This window comes from Scleropages formosus, chromosome 2, assembly GCF_900964775.1.
Source record: "Scleropages formosus chromosome 2, fSclFor1.1, whole genome shotgun sequence".
NCBI lineage: Eukaryota > Metazoa > Chordata > Actinopteri > Osteoglossiformes > Osteoglossidae > Scleropages > Scleropages formosus.
In genome coordinates, this window is record NC_041807.1 from 38731756 (window position 1) to 38749524 (window position 17769).

A 17769-nucleotide genomic window follows, 5' to 3' on the forward strand; every position below is an offset into this window, starting at 1 on the left:
TGGCGGTTCACGGAGGAGGAGGAAGTTCAAATCGAAAGTAAAAGAAGATTCTTTACTTACTGCAAACTGTCCCGACAAAGAAAGAAATTGAGTATATGATTAAATCTATTGTAAATTCTTCACTGAGCTATAAGGATATATATGTTGCTGTATTACTATGTATTCTGGGCATTTTTCTTGTTGGACTTTGTAACAAGATGCGAGGATTGAAGGTAATTAAATCTTTTCACAACTTTTTTTTTTTAAATGAAAAACAGACTTTTAATCATCTGCGTTATTTGCAATACGTAATCAAACAAGAACAACACAACTACTAATATTAATAATGCTGTATGTTATTGTTGCTTATTGACTAATAATAATACAGTAATTTTGCCAAGATGGTTCACTGATCTAAATCATTTCGGTGGTAATTTGCTTTCAAGAAGGACAATCAGCTTCTGATTTTTGACTCATACAATTCAGTTATATATGATCATTAAGAGAACAATAAAATAGACCTAAAGCACAAATTTGGGACAGCTAGTATATTATCTGCTACTCCAGACGGACATTCAACACTGCAGTATTTAACACACTTCAGTATTCCTGGTGTATCTACATGTAGCTTGGCTGTTACCATGGGTCAGTATAGTGTTTTAAAGATGTTTAGTGACAATGATATATTGTGTTATCAACCAGGTTTGCATTAACATGTTTTGTTGATTTATTTGTTCTCCATAAAGACCCTTGAGTCACCTGATCAGTTCCTGCCCAAAGAAAGAAACTAAAAGTTGCGAAATGGAAAACCCCCCATCGGAAATGAGTCCTTCCGGGGACTGTAAGGAGGGGGTTTCCATCTCAGAAAAGAGTTTTAAAAGGTGAGAGAAGAGCTCTGAAGCCATTTTGCTTGTTTTACAAAAAACACAGGAAAAAAAAGAGGAAATCAACAAAAAGAACATTTTTCCTTGATGTTTCCTTCTCTCATTTTGTGTCTGTTGCTATAGCGGTACAGAAGTGTTTCAATCTATTTTGCACAATACAAGGCATTAAAAAACCATTACAAACCTCAGTTTCCTCTGTCACCTGTTGCCACTGTATTATACTAGGCTTTAAACCCAGTGGTTCTTGGGATTGATCCCAGTGTGCTGCTCATCATGCTGTACAGTTATTGCTAAAGGGATGTTCACAGCATTTTCCACTTAATGTCTCCTTAAAGGCCAAGCTGATGGATTGTTTGTTTCCATTGTTGATGAGTTATGTCTGCAATAGGACATAACTAATGGTTGGCTTGTCTTTTTCATGGCACAGCTGTGCATTCATTTGTAGGTACAGATCCATCTCAGGGTGTGTGGAGTTTGCATGTACTCAGATTAACTTATAATGACAAACCCATGTGGTCACTATAATCCAAACTCAAGGAGACAGCACTTACTCTACTCCTACCATGACTGACTTGCAATGTGTTATGAGGTTACTCTGTTAAAGGGGTTTTATTTCAGTCTATATGTGAGTTACTGTAGAGCATGAATTAATCCGCTTAACTCAGCCGTAACCAATACAAGATAAAGACGGGAGTGCATTTAATATGATGGCTTCTCTAGTTTGCCTCCATGGAATAGCTGTTATGTCTGAAGAAGCCATGAAGCTATGCAGATCTCTCATTATGTGCTGAGAAATGAGTGGCAGCTATTGGACAGAAAGTTATCCAGATGAGAGCAAATGGGTAACATTATGTGCCATTCCTGTCCACAGTGCTCAGCAGCAGAGGTCAGTCTCACCTGTACCCAGCTGTGTATCCATGAAGAGTGACTGGTCAATAGACAGACCAATCAGTTTTAAAGATGGACAGATTTCTGAGGGTCAAAGGTAAAAGTTCTATTTAACTAAAGCTCTAAAGGTCAATGGTAAGAGTTGTTTTGCTCAAGATCATTTTTTGGTTAAAGATGTGTGCAGAAACAAATAGTAAAAACTGGCAGATTTAACTAAAATGAAGACATAGGTTCCAGTTGATGCCCATTTTCAGTACATGTGACCCCTGAAAACTTATGAATGTGTTTAATGTTATGCATTTTTTCCATGTTGTATTTGTTTTATCTACAGTGTAGAGGTGAACTGAATGTTATTTAAGGCTAGAAATGTTGGTGTAATTGAAGGGCTTTTTTCCTTTCCATCCTCAGTGTCCATGAGGAGAGATCAGTCTCACCTGTACCCAGCTGTATATCCATGAGGAGTGTCATGTCAATGAGTAGACCAGTTCAATTCAGGGAGCAAGAACCTCCTACAAGTCAAAGGTGAGTGGTATTTTAGACCAAATCATTTTAGACCACAAGATGTGTACAGAAACAAATAGGAGTGCGCGCACACACGCACACATGCACACGCACACACACACACACACACTTGCTGAAACCGCTTGTCCCAAGCAGGGTTGTGGCGAGCTGGAGCCTAACCTGGTAACACAGGGCATAAGGCTGGAGGGCGAGGGAACACGCCCAAGAGAGGATACCAGTCCGTCACAAGGCGCCCCAAGCTGGACTTGAACCCCAGACCTACCAGAAAGCAGGACCTGGCCAAACCCACTGCCCCCCCCCCCCCCCCCCCAATATGAGCAGATTTAACTAACATCGTGCTGTACTCCATTGCTTACAGTATATCTCCAGTGAGGAGGTAAACTGTGAATTTTGTGTAAAGTTAGGTGTGTAAGAAAAATTGAAAGGTTTTTTTCTGCTTTTTCTTCAGTGTCCAGCAGGTTAGAACAGCGTCACCTGTACCCAGCCGTGTATCCATGAAGAACGACAGGTCAATACCTGAACCAATTAATTTTGAAGGGGGAGAATTTCCTAAAGGTCAAAGGTAAGAGTCATTTTACTGGACATCATTTTTTGACCCCTCCTTGAACCGCCACCTTACCGTGGTGGAGGGGTTTGAGTGCCTGAATGATTTTAGGAGCTATGTTGCCTGGGGCTATATGCCCCTGGTAGGGTCTTCCATGGCAAACAGTCCTGGATGACAGACGAGACAAAGTGCGGTTCAAAAGCCCCTTATGATGACAATTAAACCAAGGCTTTCGTTTACCCCGCCCGGTATGGGGCCACCGGGGCCCCACCCTGGAGCCAGGCCTGGGAGGGGGGCTCGCATGCGAGCGCCTGGTGGCCAGGTCTATGCCCACGGGGCCTGGCCGGGCTCAGCCCGAAGCCATGACGTGGAGCCGCTCTTCGATGGGCTCACCACCTGCCGGAGAGGACGTAAGGGGCCGGTGCGTTGTGATTTGGGCGGTGGTCGGGGCCGAGTGCCCGGCCGACCCAAACCTCGGGCGCCAACTCTGGTTTTTGGGACTTGGAATGTCACCTCACTGGCAGGGAAGGAGCCTGAGCTGGTGCGGGAAGTTGACAGATACCGTCTAGATATAGTCGGGCTCACTTCCACTCACGGCTTGGGTTCTGGAACCACTCTTCTCGATCGGGGGTGGACTCTCCACTATTCTGGCGTTGCCCAGGGTGAGAGACGGTGGGCCGGTGTGGGCTTGTTAATAGTCCCCCTGTTCAGCCGCCATGTGTTGGAGTCTACCCCGGTGAATGAGAGGGTCATCTCCCTGCGCTTTCGGGTCAGGGAACGGTCTCTCACTATCGTTTGTGCTTATGCGCCTAGTGGCAGTGTAGAGTACCCGCCATTTTTGCAGTCCCTGGGGGGCGTGCTGGAAAGTGCTCCCACTGAGGACTCTGTCGTTCTACTGGGGGACTTTAACGCCCACGTGGGCAGCGACAGTGACACCTGGAGGGGCGTGATTGGGAGGAACGGCCTCCCTGATCTGAACCCGAATGGTGAGTTTTTATTGGATTTCTGTGCTAGTCACGGTTTGTCCATAACAAATAGCATGTTCATGCATAAGGGTGTCCATCAGTACACTTGGCACCAGGACACCCTAGGTTGGAGGTCGATGATCGACTTTGTAGTCATTTCTTCTGACCTTCGGCCATATGTCTTGGACACTCGGGTGAAGAGAGGGGCTAAGCTGTCAACTGATCACCACCTGGTAGTGAGTTGGATTCGATGGCGGGGGAAAAAGCTGGACAGACCTTGCAGGCCCAAACGCATAGTGAGGGTCTGTTGGGAACGTTTGGCGGAGGCCCCTGTCAGAGAGGTCTTCAACTCCCACCTCCGACAGAGCTTCAACCAGGTCCCGAGGGAGACTGGTGACATTGAGTCCGAATGGACTATGTTCCATGCCTCCATTGTCGGGGCGGCGGTTTGTCGTGGTGAAGGGGGAGCTGAGCCATAAGGCAAAGCTCTATTTTCTGGTCGGTCTACGTCCCTACCCTCACCTATGGTCATAAACTTTGGGTAATGACTGAAAGAATAAGATTGCGGATACAAGTGGCTGGAATGAGTTTTCTCCACAGGGTGGTGGAACTCACTCTCTGAGACAGGGTGAGGAGTTCAGAAATCCGGGAGGAGCTCAGAGCCACTACTCCTCCACATTGAGAGGAGCCAGTTGAGGTGGTTCGGGCATGTGGTAAGGATACTGCCTGGGCGCTTCCCTTTAGGGGTATACCAGGCAGGGCCAACTGGGACGAGACCCCGAAGTTGGCCCAGGACCCATGGGAGAGATTATACCTCCCAGTTGACCTGGGAGTAGCTGGGGGATCCCCCAGGTTGAGCTGGAGTTAATTGCGGGGACAGGAGCATCTTGGCTGCTCTGCTCTCCCTATTGCCACCACAACCCTAGTAGGACAAGGAGGTAAGAAAATGGATGGATGGATGGATGGATGGATGGATGGATGGATGGATGGATGGATGGATGGATGGATGGATGGATGGATGTTGTATTTGAAGGCTTTTTTCCTTTCTGTCCTCAGTGTCCAAGAAGAGAGATCAGGCTCACCTGTACCCAGCTACATATCCATGAGAAGTGTCCCATCAATGAGAACTCCACTTAATTTTAGGGAGCAAGAACCTCCTACAAGTCAAAGGTGAGTGGTATTTTAGACCAAATCGTTTTAGCCCACAAGATGTGTACAGAAACAAATAGAAGCAGGCAGATTTAACTAACATTGTGCTGTACTCTATCTGGGACAGCTGGTGGCATAGTGGTTACAGCTACTGCCTTTGGATCCAAAGGTCACAGCTTTGATCCACACCTTTGGCTGTAGTACCCTTGAGCTTGTACTTACCCTAAATTGCTCCAGTAAAATTACCCAACTGTATAAATTGGTAAATAATTGTAACCTTAACATTGTAAATTGCTTTGGAAAAAGTGTCAGATAAATGTATGTAAATGTATTGCTTACAGTATATCTGCAGTGAGGAGGTAAACTGTGAAGTTAGGTGTATAGGAAATATTCAACAGCTTTTTTCTTCAGTGTCCAGCAGGATAGAGAGGTATCACCTGTTTCCAGTTGTACTTCCACAAAGAGTGAAATGTCAGTTATCTGTAATGAAGGTGAGTCTGAAGTTCTCTCCAATTTTCAAATGTTCACTGAAATGTAGGGAATTTAGGTGTAATACTCAGTACATACAAATGGTGTTTACTATTTAATTTCACTCACTCACTCACTCACTCACTCACTCACTCAGTATTCTTAACTACTTGTCCAAATCAGGGCTACAGTGGTCCAGAAGCTATCCCTGAAGTATCAGGTGCAAGTCAAGTGGGGCAGCATGGTGACATAGCAAGTAGCACTGCTATCTCACAGCACTCAGTCTGTGTGGAGTTTGCATGTTCTCCCCGTGTTTGCGTGGGTTTCCTCTGGGTGCTCTGGTTTCCTCCCACAGTCCAAAGACATGCTGTTCAGGTTCCCCATAGTGTGTAAGTGACAGAAAGAGTGTATGTTCCACTGATGTATGGATGAGTGACCCATTGTAAGTAGTGTGTCTAGCAGTGTAAATCACCTTGGTGAATAAGGTGCGTAGGCTTATAACACTACATAGTGTTCATTGGAAATTGCTTTGGAGAAAAGCCTCTGCTAAGTAAATAAATGTAAATGTAAGTTATCCCACACCCTTGAGGAGCAGTGCATTGCAGGATAGCCACACAGGCATTCATTTACACATATTGTACTTGATGTGCACTTTAAAGTCATCGGTTCACTTCAAACACATGTATTTGGACTGTGGGAAGCAACCCAAGCAAAAATTGTGAGAACATGCCAACTCTACACAGGTTAAGCTGCATTCAAACATATACCAGTGACAGCAGTACTCCCTACTGCATGACCACAATGCCTATTCATTTAATATGTAAGCAATTCTACAAATCAAGGAAGCCTATCACAAAATTTGAAGTATGGACACAGTCTGGTTTTTAGAACACTTTGCAACCTTCTCATCCCTTCTGTGTCCCCCGCCACCTCCTCCTCCCTGTTCTCTCATTGCTGACGACTTTGCTTTGTTTTTCCGAGACAAAGTCAAAGCAATCACTGACAAGTTCTCAGCATCAACCTGCGCGGTTCATGCTAGCCCTCCCTGCGAAGCTATCCTCTCCGAATTCAAGCCCCTCTCCGAATCAGAAATCTCTGACCTCATAATACTGCGCAGAGCCACCATCTGCCCGCTTGACCCGATCCCATTGTTACTCCTACAGAACATTTCCCTGCAACTCTCCACTTTCATCTCTAAGATCATCAACTCCTCTCTCTCCTCTAGCTGTTTCCCAGCTGCCTTCAAAACTGCTCTGATTTCACCTCTGTTAAAAAAACCTCCTTGGATCCCAATCTGATTGAAAATTACAGACCGGTCTCTCTCCTCTCCTTCCTGTCTAAAACCCTAGAGCGAGCGGCCTGTGATCAACTGTCTGATTTCCTCACCCGGAATCATCTCCTCAATAATTATCAGTCTGGTTTCAAAGTTGGTCACTCCACTGAGACGGCCCTTCTGGCGGTGTCTGATGCTTTCCGAGCCACTAGAGCTGCCTTCCTCTCCTTGGTCCTCATTCTCCTCGATCTGTCTGCGGCATTCGACACAGTCAACCACCAGATTTTTCTCTCGTCTCTTAACCGGCTTGGGATCAAAGGTGTGGCACTAAGATGGTTTGAGTCCTACCTATCTGACAGATCCTATCAAGTGGTCTGGCGGAGCTCTCCTTCTTCTCCTCTGCCTCTCTTAACCAGTGTCCTGTAGGGCTCGGTATTAGGTCCTCTTCTTTTCTTGATCTATACCTCCTCCCTCGGTCCAGTCATAGCTTCCCATGGATTCAAATACCACTGCTATGCTGATGACACTCAGTTCTTCCTCTCCTTTCCGCCTGGTGCATCAGACATCTCCGCATGGATTGCTGCCTGCCTGTCGGAGATCTCTTCTTGGATGTCTGATCATCACCTCTAACTCAACCTCTTCAAAGCAGAGATTCTTTACCTCCCAGCTGACCTGTCCTTGTGTCATAATCTATCGATCACCTGGACAACTCACTCATCTTGCCTACATCCCTGGCTAAGAGTCTGGGAGTAATGATTGATGCGAGTCTATCTTTCTCTCGGCACATCGAAGCCACAACCTGGTCCTGCAAATACATCCTGCACAATATTCGTAGGATCCGTCTCTACCTCACAATTGACTCTGCCCAACTACTTGTCCAGGCCATGGTGACTTCCCGTCTGGACTACTGCAACTCTCTCCTGTGCGGCCTTCCTGCTACTGCCATCAAACCTCTGTAGCTTCTACAAAACGCTGCTGCGCGAGTCATGTTTGATTTGCCTAATCGTTCCCACATGTCTCCTCTTCTCATTTCCCTGCACTGGCTTCCTATAGCTGCCCGAATCAAATTCAAGACCCTGGTTATTGTCTACAAATGCATCAATAAAATTGCTCCCAGCTATTTACAGGTTTTGATTAACCACTACACCCCAGCTAGATCCCTTCGTTCGTCTATTTCTGCTCGCTTGGTGGCCCGCACACCAAAGGTAAAGCATGGAGGTTCTCGGTTCTGGCTCCGTCGTGGTGGAATGACCTTCCCCTCTCACTCAGAACTGCGGAAACTCTGTCTACATTCAAGAAGGGTCTGAAAACTCACCTTTTCCGGACCCATTTCGCCAAAGACCTCTCCAGCTCATGTATAGTGTAAATATTCATGCACCGTAACTTCATGAACTGTAACTTCTGCATCACCAGATAAAGCCTTTATTCAGCCACTACTCCAACATTGTTTTGCTTGCTTGTGTAGCCTATAAAAAAAAAAAAAAAATGGTAGGAGGGTATCAGGATTTGTCAATCCTGTGTTTTTATGCACCTACTCAAACGATGAACCTCAGTGTAGCAAGTGGTACGTATCAAACTGAGTTTACTTGAGTCATATGTCTGCAGCTATGTCTCTTTCTCTTAATATAGTGCATAAATTGTTCTTTTCCTGAGTTGTACATCGCTTTGGACAAAAGCATCTGCTAAATGAATAAATGTAAATGTAAATCTAAATGTAATAGAAGAAAAAGGTGCCAAACCAGTTAGCACTTTTTAAATGTAAACTAAGACACTAAAACAATGAATAATTCAGTTGATGGGTTTTAATTTTTGAAATGTAGCTGCCTGGAGGTAACTATACTAATAAAACTCAGCAGTCTGATATGAAAGAACATTACAGTTCATAATACCATGCATACAGTTCAATGAAATTTGACATCCACCTTCCAATATGGTGCAAAGGGAGTCCATGTCATCAACAGGATGATTGAACGTGTTATATTCAATCCTCTTTAGCAAGCTTATTCAGTTATATGTTGTCTTCACAATATCAGGTAGCTATTTTGTGTCCTTGTGCGGACATTTGTTTTCTTGTAGTTCTAGTCACTGAATATCCACTTTCTAACAGTAGTGGTGATGCTCATCAGCAAATACACATTACTAAAAGTCAAGTTTTCCTAAATCTCAGTCTCAGTATTTTTCAGAATGGAAATTTAAAACAGTAATGGAAACAGTAAACCGTTGTAATACAGATATGCTGTTGCTAATGGAAAGGACAAAATTAGGAAAATTTTGCTTTCTAGCACAGAGCTCGAAATATGTACTTGTGAGTTGTTATTTGAAAGTCTTAATAATGTCCTCTCATTTTTCTTCAGGAGAACTCATGATAACATGTCAGCAAGAAATGAAATCCCACCTGAAAAATAAGTTTCAGTGTGTATTTGAAGGACAAGCTAAGCAAGGAAACCCAACCCTTCTAAAGGATATTTACACAGAGCTCTACATAACTGAAGGTGGTACTGGTGGGATCAGTGAGGAACATGAAGTGATACACATCGAGAGAGCATTCAAAAAAACAGATGTACAAGAAACTACAATCAAATGCAGGGATATTTTTATACCCTTACCCGGAAAAGTTACAGACATAAGAACTGTGCTGACACTAGGGATTGCAGGCATTGGGAAAACAGTGACTGTGCAAAAATTTATTCTTGACTGGGTAGAAGGAAAAGCAAATCAAGATATTAATTTTATATTTCCTCTTCCTTTCCGGGACCTGAATTTGATAAAGGATAAAGAATTCAGTTTGACACAACTGGTCCATTACTTTCTGCCAGAACTCAAAGAGTTTGGACTCACTCAGCTTTTGAATTCCAAAGTCTTGTTTGTCTTAGATGGTCTGGATGAGTGTAACCTTCCCCTAGATTTTAAGAAAATAAGATCTCATCTCATGTAACAGAGACAACCTCACTGGATGTGTTGTTGACCAACCTCATTATGGGGAACCTGTTTCCTTCTGCCCTTATCTGGATAACTTCCCGTCCAGCAGCCGCCAGTCAGATCACTCCTGAGTGTGTTGATCGGGTGACAGAAATACAAGGGTTCAATGACCATCAGAAGGAGGAATACTTCAGGAAGAAAATCAGTAATGAGGACCTGGCCAAGAGGATCATCACACATGTGAAGTCATCAAGGAGCCTCTACATCATGTGTCACATTCCAGTCTTCTGTTGGATTTCAGCCACTGTTCTTGAGAGGCTCTTTATTGAGGAACACAGTGGAGAAATTCCCAAGACTCTCACTGAGATGTACACACACTTCCTGATCTTTCAGATCAGTTTGAAGAATGAGAAGTATCTGAAAAAACAAATGACAGAGCCTCTGAAATCTTTAGAATTAGATAAAGAATTTGTTCTGAAACTGGGGAAGTTGGCTTTCAACAACCTTGATAAAGGAAATCTCATATTTTATGAGGAAGACCTGAAAGAGTTTGGCATTGATGTCACTGAAGCTTCAGTGTATTCTGGAGTGTGTACAGAAGTGTTTAGAGAGGAGATCGGGTTGTATGAGGGGAAAGTTTACTGCTTTGTACATCTGAGTCTTCAGGAGTATCTTGCTGCTTTCTATGAGTTTCTGTCAAATAGTGATTCCAACCTGCTGGAGAATACAGTGGATCAGGCCTTAGAAAGTAAGAATGGACACTTGGACCTCTATCTCCGCTTCCTACTTGGTCTTTCAATGGAACAAAGCAAACAGCTTTTGAAAGAACTACTGATACACAGAAACTCCTGTAACATTGCAGACATAGTACATTATATTCATTGGAAGATCAAAACAGATCTTTCTCCAGAGAAAACCATTTATCTCTTCCACTGTCTGAATGAACTGAATGACAATTCTTTGGTGAAAGAAGTGCAAGATTACCTGAACTCAAGACGTCTTTCAGAAAAGAACATGAAGCCCACAGACTGGTCAGCTCTTGCCTTTGTGTTGATGTCAGCAGAAGAATTGGATGTTTTGGACCTGAGAAACTGCGTCTTACATAATGAAGGCCTTCAAAGAATGCTACCAGTGATCCAGGTCTCCAGAATTGCTCTGTAAGTCCTGTATTTGCCAGCTTTACCAGAATATTGCTGATTCCTAATCTCCTTCCTAGGTACATATAATCATTTACGGTCCATTGCAAGAGTGGCTCTGTAAAGGACTGACCTGAGCATAATATCAATGTATAAATTGTACTTTTCCCGAGTTGTACGTCGCTTTGGACAAAAGCGTCTGCTAAATGAATAAATGTAAATGTGAATGTAAATGAACATGTATACCTTACAGGCATGAACATTTATACCTTACATGATCTTAAGAGATCATGAGCCAAGTAAGTTCAAGAGAGATTAATTTTTAGACCCTTTCTAAATGTGGATAAAGATTCAGCAGTTCTGAGCAAGAGAGGGGGTCGTTCCACCACAACGGAGCCAGATTCAAGAACGTTCGTGCTTTACCTTTCATGTGTGGGACCACCAAGCTCGCAGATGTGGAAGATATTCTTCACTTATAAAAATGATTTGTTAGCTCATGACAATGAACAGCTTCTACCCGAGACAATTTTTAGCTGAACTTTATAAGAAATAATGTGTACAACACAAAGTATCAGCTGTATGCTGAACTCAGGAGAATTAATAAAATGAAAGAATATCAGTATACAGTTCCATTTCAGTGAACCCAACATGGTAAAATGCACAGCTTATACAAACTTTGCTAAAACTCTCCAGAGCTCCTTAAACTTCCTCTTTCTGCACAAATGTCCATTGTCTTTAAACAAAGGCTTTTTTGTGAACTGGCCGTACCAGGTTCTCATTTCCATTTAATGAGCGGTTTCCAGATATGGTTATCAGTCCAAAGAATGCAGTTGTGACTGGGCTCCAACCATATTATGTCTGTAGAAAATGTGTTGCTGCATTTTTAAAACGACATGGTTTTACGTATGCTTATATGCTGTTAAATATCCTTAAAATATAACTGAGATTGAGTCTGCTCATCTGGGTTATACCCTTTTACAGAACAGCTTTAATTTTGCAATAATATTTTCACAATGTCATTCAAGGTTTTTTATTGTAATGTTTTGATGTTGGGGGGTGCGGTGGTGCAGTGGGTTGGACCACAGTCCTGCTCTCCAGTGGATCTGGGGTTTGAGTCCTGCTTGGGGTGCCTTGCGATGGACTGGTGTCCCGTCCTGGGTGTGTCCCCTCCCCCTCCGACCTTATGCCCTGTGTTACTGGGTAGGCTCTGGTTCCCCGTGACCCTGTATGGGACAAGTGGTTCTTAAAGTGTGTGTGTGTGTTTTGATGTTAGTATTTATGTGTGTCCTTTTTTGTTTATGTTCGTTATTTGTAGACTCTCTGGCTGCAGAATCACAGAGGGAGGCTGTACTTCTCTGGCTTCAGCTCTGCGTTCGAACCCCGGTTCACACCTGAGAGAGCTGGATCTGAGCTACAATCACCCAGGGGAGTCAGGAGTGAAGCTGCTCTCTGATCTACTGCAGGATCCCACTTGCAAACTGGAGACACTGAGGTGGGTACAGAGGGGGCAAACAGTCCTACTCAGCTTTTTTTTTCTGTGTGTCAGTATGAAATAGTAATACATAAAAATTTTATATTATCATGTTAAAATCAATAATGGAGGCAGCACATAGTGTAACGGTTATAGTTACTGCTCTGCACTCAAAGGACTGGGGTTTAAATCTCACCTCCTGCCATGGTACTCTTAAGCAAGGGAACCTGAGTAGTTTTTGAAATTTTTTTTTTTAAAAACTGCAGATAAGCAGTTCTACTTCTGTAATTCTGTCTGTTTAAGGCTGAAGATGTGTGGACTCTCGGAGAAATGCTGTAAAGCTCTGGCCTCAGTTCTTACATCAAACTCCTCACACCTGAAAGAGCTGGATTTGAATAACAATGACCTGCAGGATTCAGGAGTAGAACTGCTCTCTATTGGACTGGGGAACGAACACTGTAAACTGGACACACTGAGGTCAGTACTACTGGGGAACAGACACTGTAATCTGGACACTGTAAACTGTAATGCTCATAGATGATTGTATCCAACATTGACTGCATAACTGTTCTGAAAATATAATGTTCTGTCTTCACTCTACAGACTGTCTGGCTGTTGTGTCACAGAGGGAGGCTATACTTCTCTGGCTTCAGCTCTGCGTTCGAACCCCTGTTCACACCTGATAGAGCTGGATCTGAGCTACAATCACCCAGGGGGCTCAGGAGTGAAGCTGCTCTCTGATCTACTGCAGGATCCCACTTGCAAACTGGAGATACTACAGTAAGTACTGTTTGTGTGTGTGCGGGTGCCATTACTACTAACCCTTATACAGTACATGTGTGAACTTTTTCCACCAGAGGAATGAGTGCATGTGTCAGTTTGAGAACTGTAAAGTGCTCATAGTGTCAGCTACTGTCATAGGGCTCTGAGCTTCCACACACACTTCATAGACAGGCTCTGTATGTCTCAGTCACTGTGTGTCCTTCTGCTTCTCCTACAGTGTGGACCATGGCGCATGGTGCAGGATCAGACCAGGGCTCCTCAAATGTAAGTGTGTTTGTTCTGAGGAGGTACTATTTCCTCATTTTACTACACAGTGTGTTTGTATTGAAGGGCTGCATCCATTTTATACCATTTCTCATTTTAATACACAATTGTGTGAGATAGTTGGTAATTTTTTTATCCATTTATTCTGTTTATATTTACAAATATGTGTGTTTGTTGTCAGAACTTTCCTTTATAAATGTGTTTTCCAAAGAGTTTCTTAAATACAAGTAGAATAGAATAGAAAGTGTAACTAGTTATTACCCACCTTGGCAAGACACATCATTAACAAGAACTCAGTTAAAGAAGTATAGATATGTAAGCTTAGGTTAAATCGCAATGTTATACATATATTCTATATACGCAAGAAATTTTGAATAGTTCATATTATTTTGATTTAATAACACACACTTGAGAGTAAAAGTAAAGTGGCAAAAGAAAACTGATTTTAATACAAAACCATAAGAGTGTAATACAATAACACAAAGTGAAACATGCAAATGCTGTGTATGGCAGCTCAGACAGGTAAACAGAAGGACAGAAAGTTGTGTGTTGTAGTAAAATGGTAGTAAGATTGTTGTAATGTGGCAGAGAAATAAGGTAAAGGTCTCCAAGCCATCCAAATCCCCTTACTGTTATCACATGTCCCAGTCCACAGCATCTAGAACTGCTTATACACACGTGTGTAGGACAGTTTAATATTGTTTCCGATTTAACCGGTGTATAAATGATAATGGGATTCATGTAATATTTATGTAAAGTGCGGAGAACATTATTTATTGTTAACTCTGATTTGCCTGCAGACTCCTGTCAGCTTACACTGGACCCCCACACAGCAAAGAGACACCTGGATCTGTCTGAGGACAAGAAGAAGGTGACATGGAGGAGAGACAATACACAATTAAATCCTGGTAATCCAGACAGATCTGACTACTGGGAACACATTCTGTGTGCAGAGAGTCTGTCTGGTCGCTGTTACTGGGAGGTGCAGTGGAGTGGGAAAGGGATTGAAATAGGAGTGACTTATAAAGGAATCAAGAGGAAAGGAGACAGTGTTGACTGTGGGCTTGGATATGATGAAAAGTCCTGGTGTCTGTACTGCTTTGGTGAGAGTCACTATATCAGGCACAATAACAAGTGCACCACTATATCTGTACACCCCTCCCACACAGTAGGAGTGTATCTGGACTGGGAGGCTGGAGCTCTGTCCTTCTACAGAGTCTTCTCTGGTGAACTGACCCTCCTGTACAGGCTCACCTCCACATTCAATGAACCCCTGTATCCTGCTTTTGGACTTTGGTGGGACTCATCAGTGTCCTTTTGTGTGATGGGATAGAAACACACACACACACACACACTTTCTGTCTTAACATCAAGATGTAAAATTCTGTCAGTCTGTAAGACGATGTCAGTAAAATTTGTTGGGAAACTATAAAAACTGAATGTCATGGTTGGTTATCATGTTAACTCCAGTACTAAAACCTGTTTTTGTGTACCATTTTTTGATTATGCCTATTTCTGTTTTTTTCTTTTTTAGTATTGTAACAACCCGTGTTACCGCTAGTTTAAGCAGGAAAATGTTTATTGTAAATAATTGCATTCTGGGAAAAATGTGATTTAAGTGTTCAATCAGCGACTTACGGGGAAAATAATGGGGTGACGACATTTGGCAGCAAGAAGGAGAAAACCTGGGGGCTCTAGGCAAGCTGGGAAGGCTGGCTTGAGGTTAGGTCCTGGAGGAAAAGACCAAGACCAAGAGCATTATATTCTTGTGGGCCGGTGTTCTAACGAACATTTGTAATGAATGCTGCCTGTCTGTCCTTCTTCACCCAGAATGCTGCACGATGTAGTATTCTGATAAACATATTGATGCCATAATGGACACAAATCAAAGCAAGTTTTTCTAGTTTAATTGGTATATCGTAGGAAAATGTGAAACCATATTTTGCTATGAACACAATGATCTTTCTTTTTTTGTGTAAACAACTCCATGAAACATCAATATGACATTAAAAATATTTCACAGACAATATATCAGAGTCAGAGTTGTTTATTTGTCATTTACACAGTTATACTGGATACACTGGGCATTGAAATGTGAAAGATTGAAACTGAAACTGTGACAAGGCTCATATAGATGTGAACAGACATGAACAAACATGTATTTAGACAAGGATGTGCTGATAAGTAAGGCAATACAAATAAGTATAAAATGGCAAGTACAAATAAATGCAAGTACAATAAATAGTAAATAAATAGTGAACAGCAAACAATGAGTAGATATATGAAACTGCTCAGCGAGCGGTGCGGCGGCACAGCGGGCTTGGCCAAGTCCCACTCCCTGGTGGGTGTGGGGTTCGAGTCTAGCCTGCAGTGCCTTGTGACAGACAGGCATCCCGTCCTGGGTGTGTCCTCTCCTCCTCCAGCCTTGCTCCCTGTGTTGCTGGATTAGGCTCCGGTTCACAGCGACCCTGCTTGGGACATGTGGCTTCACTGTGTGTGTGTGTGTGTGCATTTAGTAGATGCTTTACTCCACAGCGATGTACATCTCATACAAAACACAAAGATGGAGATGTATGATTTTAAACACACACGTTGGCTGTGTGTGTGTGTGTGTGTGTGTGTGTGTGTGTATTTAATTCAAGACAGACGCCATTCATAAAATCATATTTCCATAAGAACACACACACACACACACACACACACACACACACAGAGTCTAAACCGCTTGTCCCATATGGGGTTGCAGGGAGCCGGAGCCTAACCCAGAAACATTGGCGTAAGGCTGGAGAGGGAGGGGACACATCCAGGGTGGGACACCAGTCCGTTGCAAGGCACCCCAAGCAGGACTTGAACCCCAGACCCACCAGAGAGCAGGACATGGTCCAACCCACTGCACCCCCCTCATAAGAACACACTTCGTTAGTCTATGTTCCATCCATGTTCCATAATGAAATACACCTACTTTTAAATCAACACTGTTACAAATACTTTTTTGAAGGACAGACCATTATCTGACATTTTACAAGAAACAAAAGAATTTTGTATTTCACTAATACCTCACTTCCCCAGAAACACTGCCGGTGCTGTATTCCTTATTCACACATGACTATGTGGCCAGGCACAGCTCCAACACCATCATAAAGTTTGCTGACAATACCACCATTGTGGGTCTGATCACCAACAACGATGAGACGGCCTACAGAGAGGAGGTGAGGCTCCTGGCAGAGTGGTGCCAGGACAACAACCTGTATCAGTGTCAGTAAAAGTAAGGAACTAGTGACTGACTTCAGGAGACAAGATATGGCTCATGCACCCATCTACATAGGAGGGGACGTTGTAGAGAGGGTCAACAGCTTCAGTCCTAGGGGTCACGCTCACTGCCAAACTCACATGGTCTAAGCACACAGCATCAACCATCAAAAAGGCCCACCAAATATCTCCACTTTCTCAGGCGTCTGAAGAAAGCCAGGATGTCCACTACAGTCCTCACCACTTTCTACAAGTGTGCTGTGGAGTCTGTCCTTACAGGGTGTATTACATCTTGGGGTGGCAGCTGCTCCATACAGGACAAGGAAGCCCTACAGAGGGTGGTAAAAATAACTCAGGAAATCACAGGCACACAGCCACCAACAGTCCAAAACACCTATACCACATGCTGCCTCACAAAGACGATGCGCATCATGAAAGATCATAGTCACCCCGCACGGGCACATCTCTCTTTTCTGCTGTCTGGAAAGAGGCTCAGGTCTATTTGAACCCACACTGCTAGGCACAGGAACAGCTTTTACCCCACTGCTATAAGAGTATACAACACTAAGCAATGTGACACCTTTGGTAACTAGAGTTGAACTGCTACACCCAAGCACATTGGTTAGATTACATTGTCACTTTAAGCATTCTCATGTCCTGAGTTCTCTGGGTGTCTACTGTTATTATTGTTACCGTTATTTATTGTTATTGTTTATTAGCATTACTCATTGTCATCGCTATTTTTTTGTGCAGTATTTCTGTTGTTTCTGTTCATAGTCTGCGGAGAAGCATTCAAAAAGAATTTCATGATACTTGTACACAGTACTTGTACCTATGACAATAAACTTGAAACTTTCAGACACCAAAGACGACCTCAAGGGAAAGGTGTACGCCTGTATGGTGTGTGTAGAAGGAAATGTGTGCTGCTGATGGCAAATGGGAAGTATGATGGACATCTGCCAATGTTGTTGGTAGTGAGGTGGTTAGAGGTGCTGGCTTTGAATGCAGAAGTTGCAAGTTTGAATCTCATCTTGGGCTTTAGTACCCTTGAGCAAGGTACTTACTGTGAACTGCTCTGGTTAAAAAAAGCTGTATAAATGGGTAAATAATCATAAAGTACCTTAACATTGTCTGTTGCTTTGGAGAAAAGTGTCAGCAACATGAGTTAACCTATTCAAAATATTGTTATTGTCATAGTTTCGTTCCACTGGATGACGGACTCAAATGCAGAGATCTTCAAAGCGATGTTTATTATAACAGACAGACGTAATCCAA

At 43.1% G+C, this 17769-nt stretch overlaps 2 protein-coding genes across 2 annotated transcripts in view; one reads left to right on the forward strand and one right to left on the reverse strand.

Annotated features, from left to right (window-relative positions):
* The window catches only part of LOC108922356 (tumor necrosis factor receptor superfamily member 5-like), a 533457-nt gene that overhangs the window by 193705 nt on the left and 321983 nt on the right, over nt 1-17769 (reverse strand). The gene's annotated exons all lie outside the window — the stretch shown is intronic.
* Nucleotides 50-14793, forward strand: LOC108922347 (protein NLRC3-like). The gene is given in 14 exon segments (XM_029247684.1): nt 50-212; nt 726-860; nt 1735-1848; nt 2160-2273; nt 2722-2835; nt 4839-4952; nt 5343-5422; nt 9027-9581; nt 9584-10748; nt 12043-12219; nt 12502-12675; nt 12802-12978; nt 13199-13245; nt 14046-14793. Coding segments are annotated over 13 exon segments (3444 nt in total). The 5' UTR covers nt 50-212; nt 726-780; the 3' UTR covers nt 14579-14793.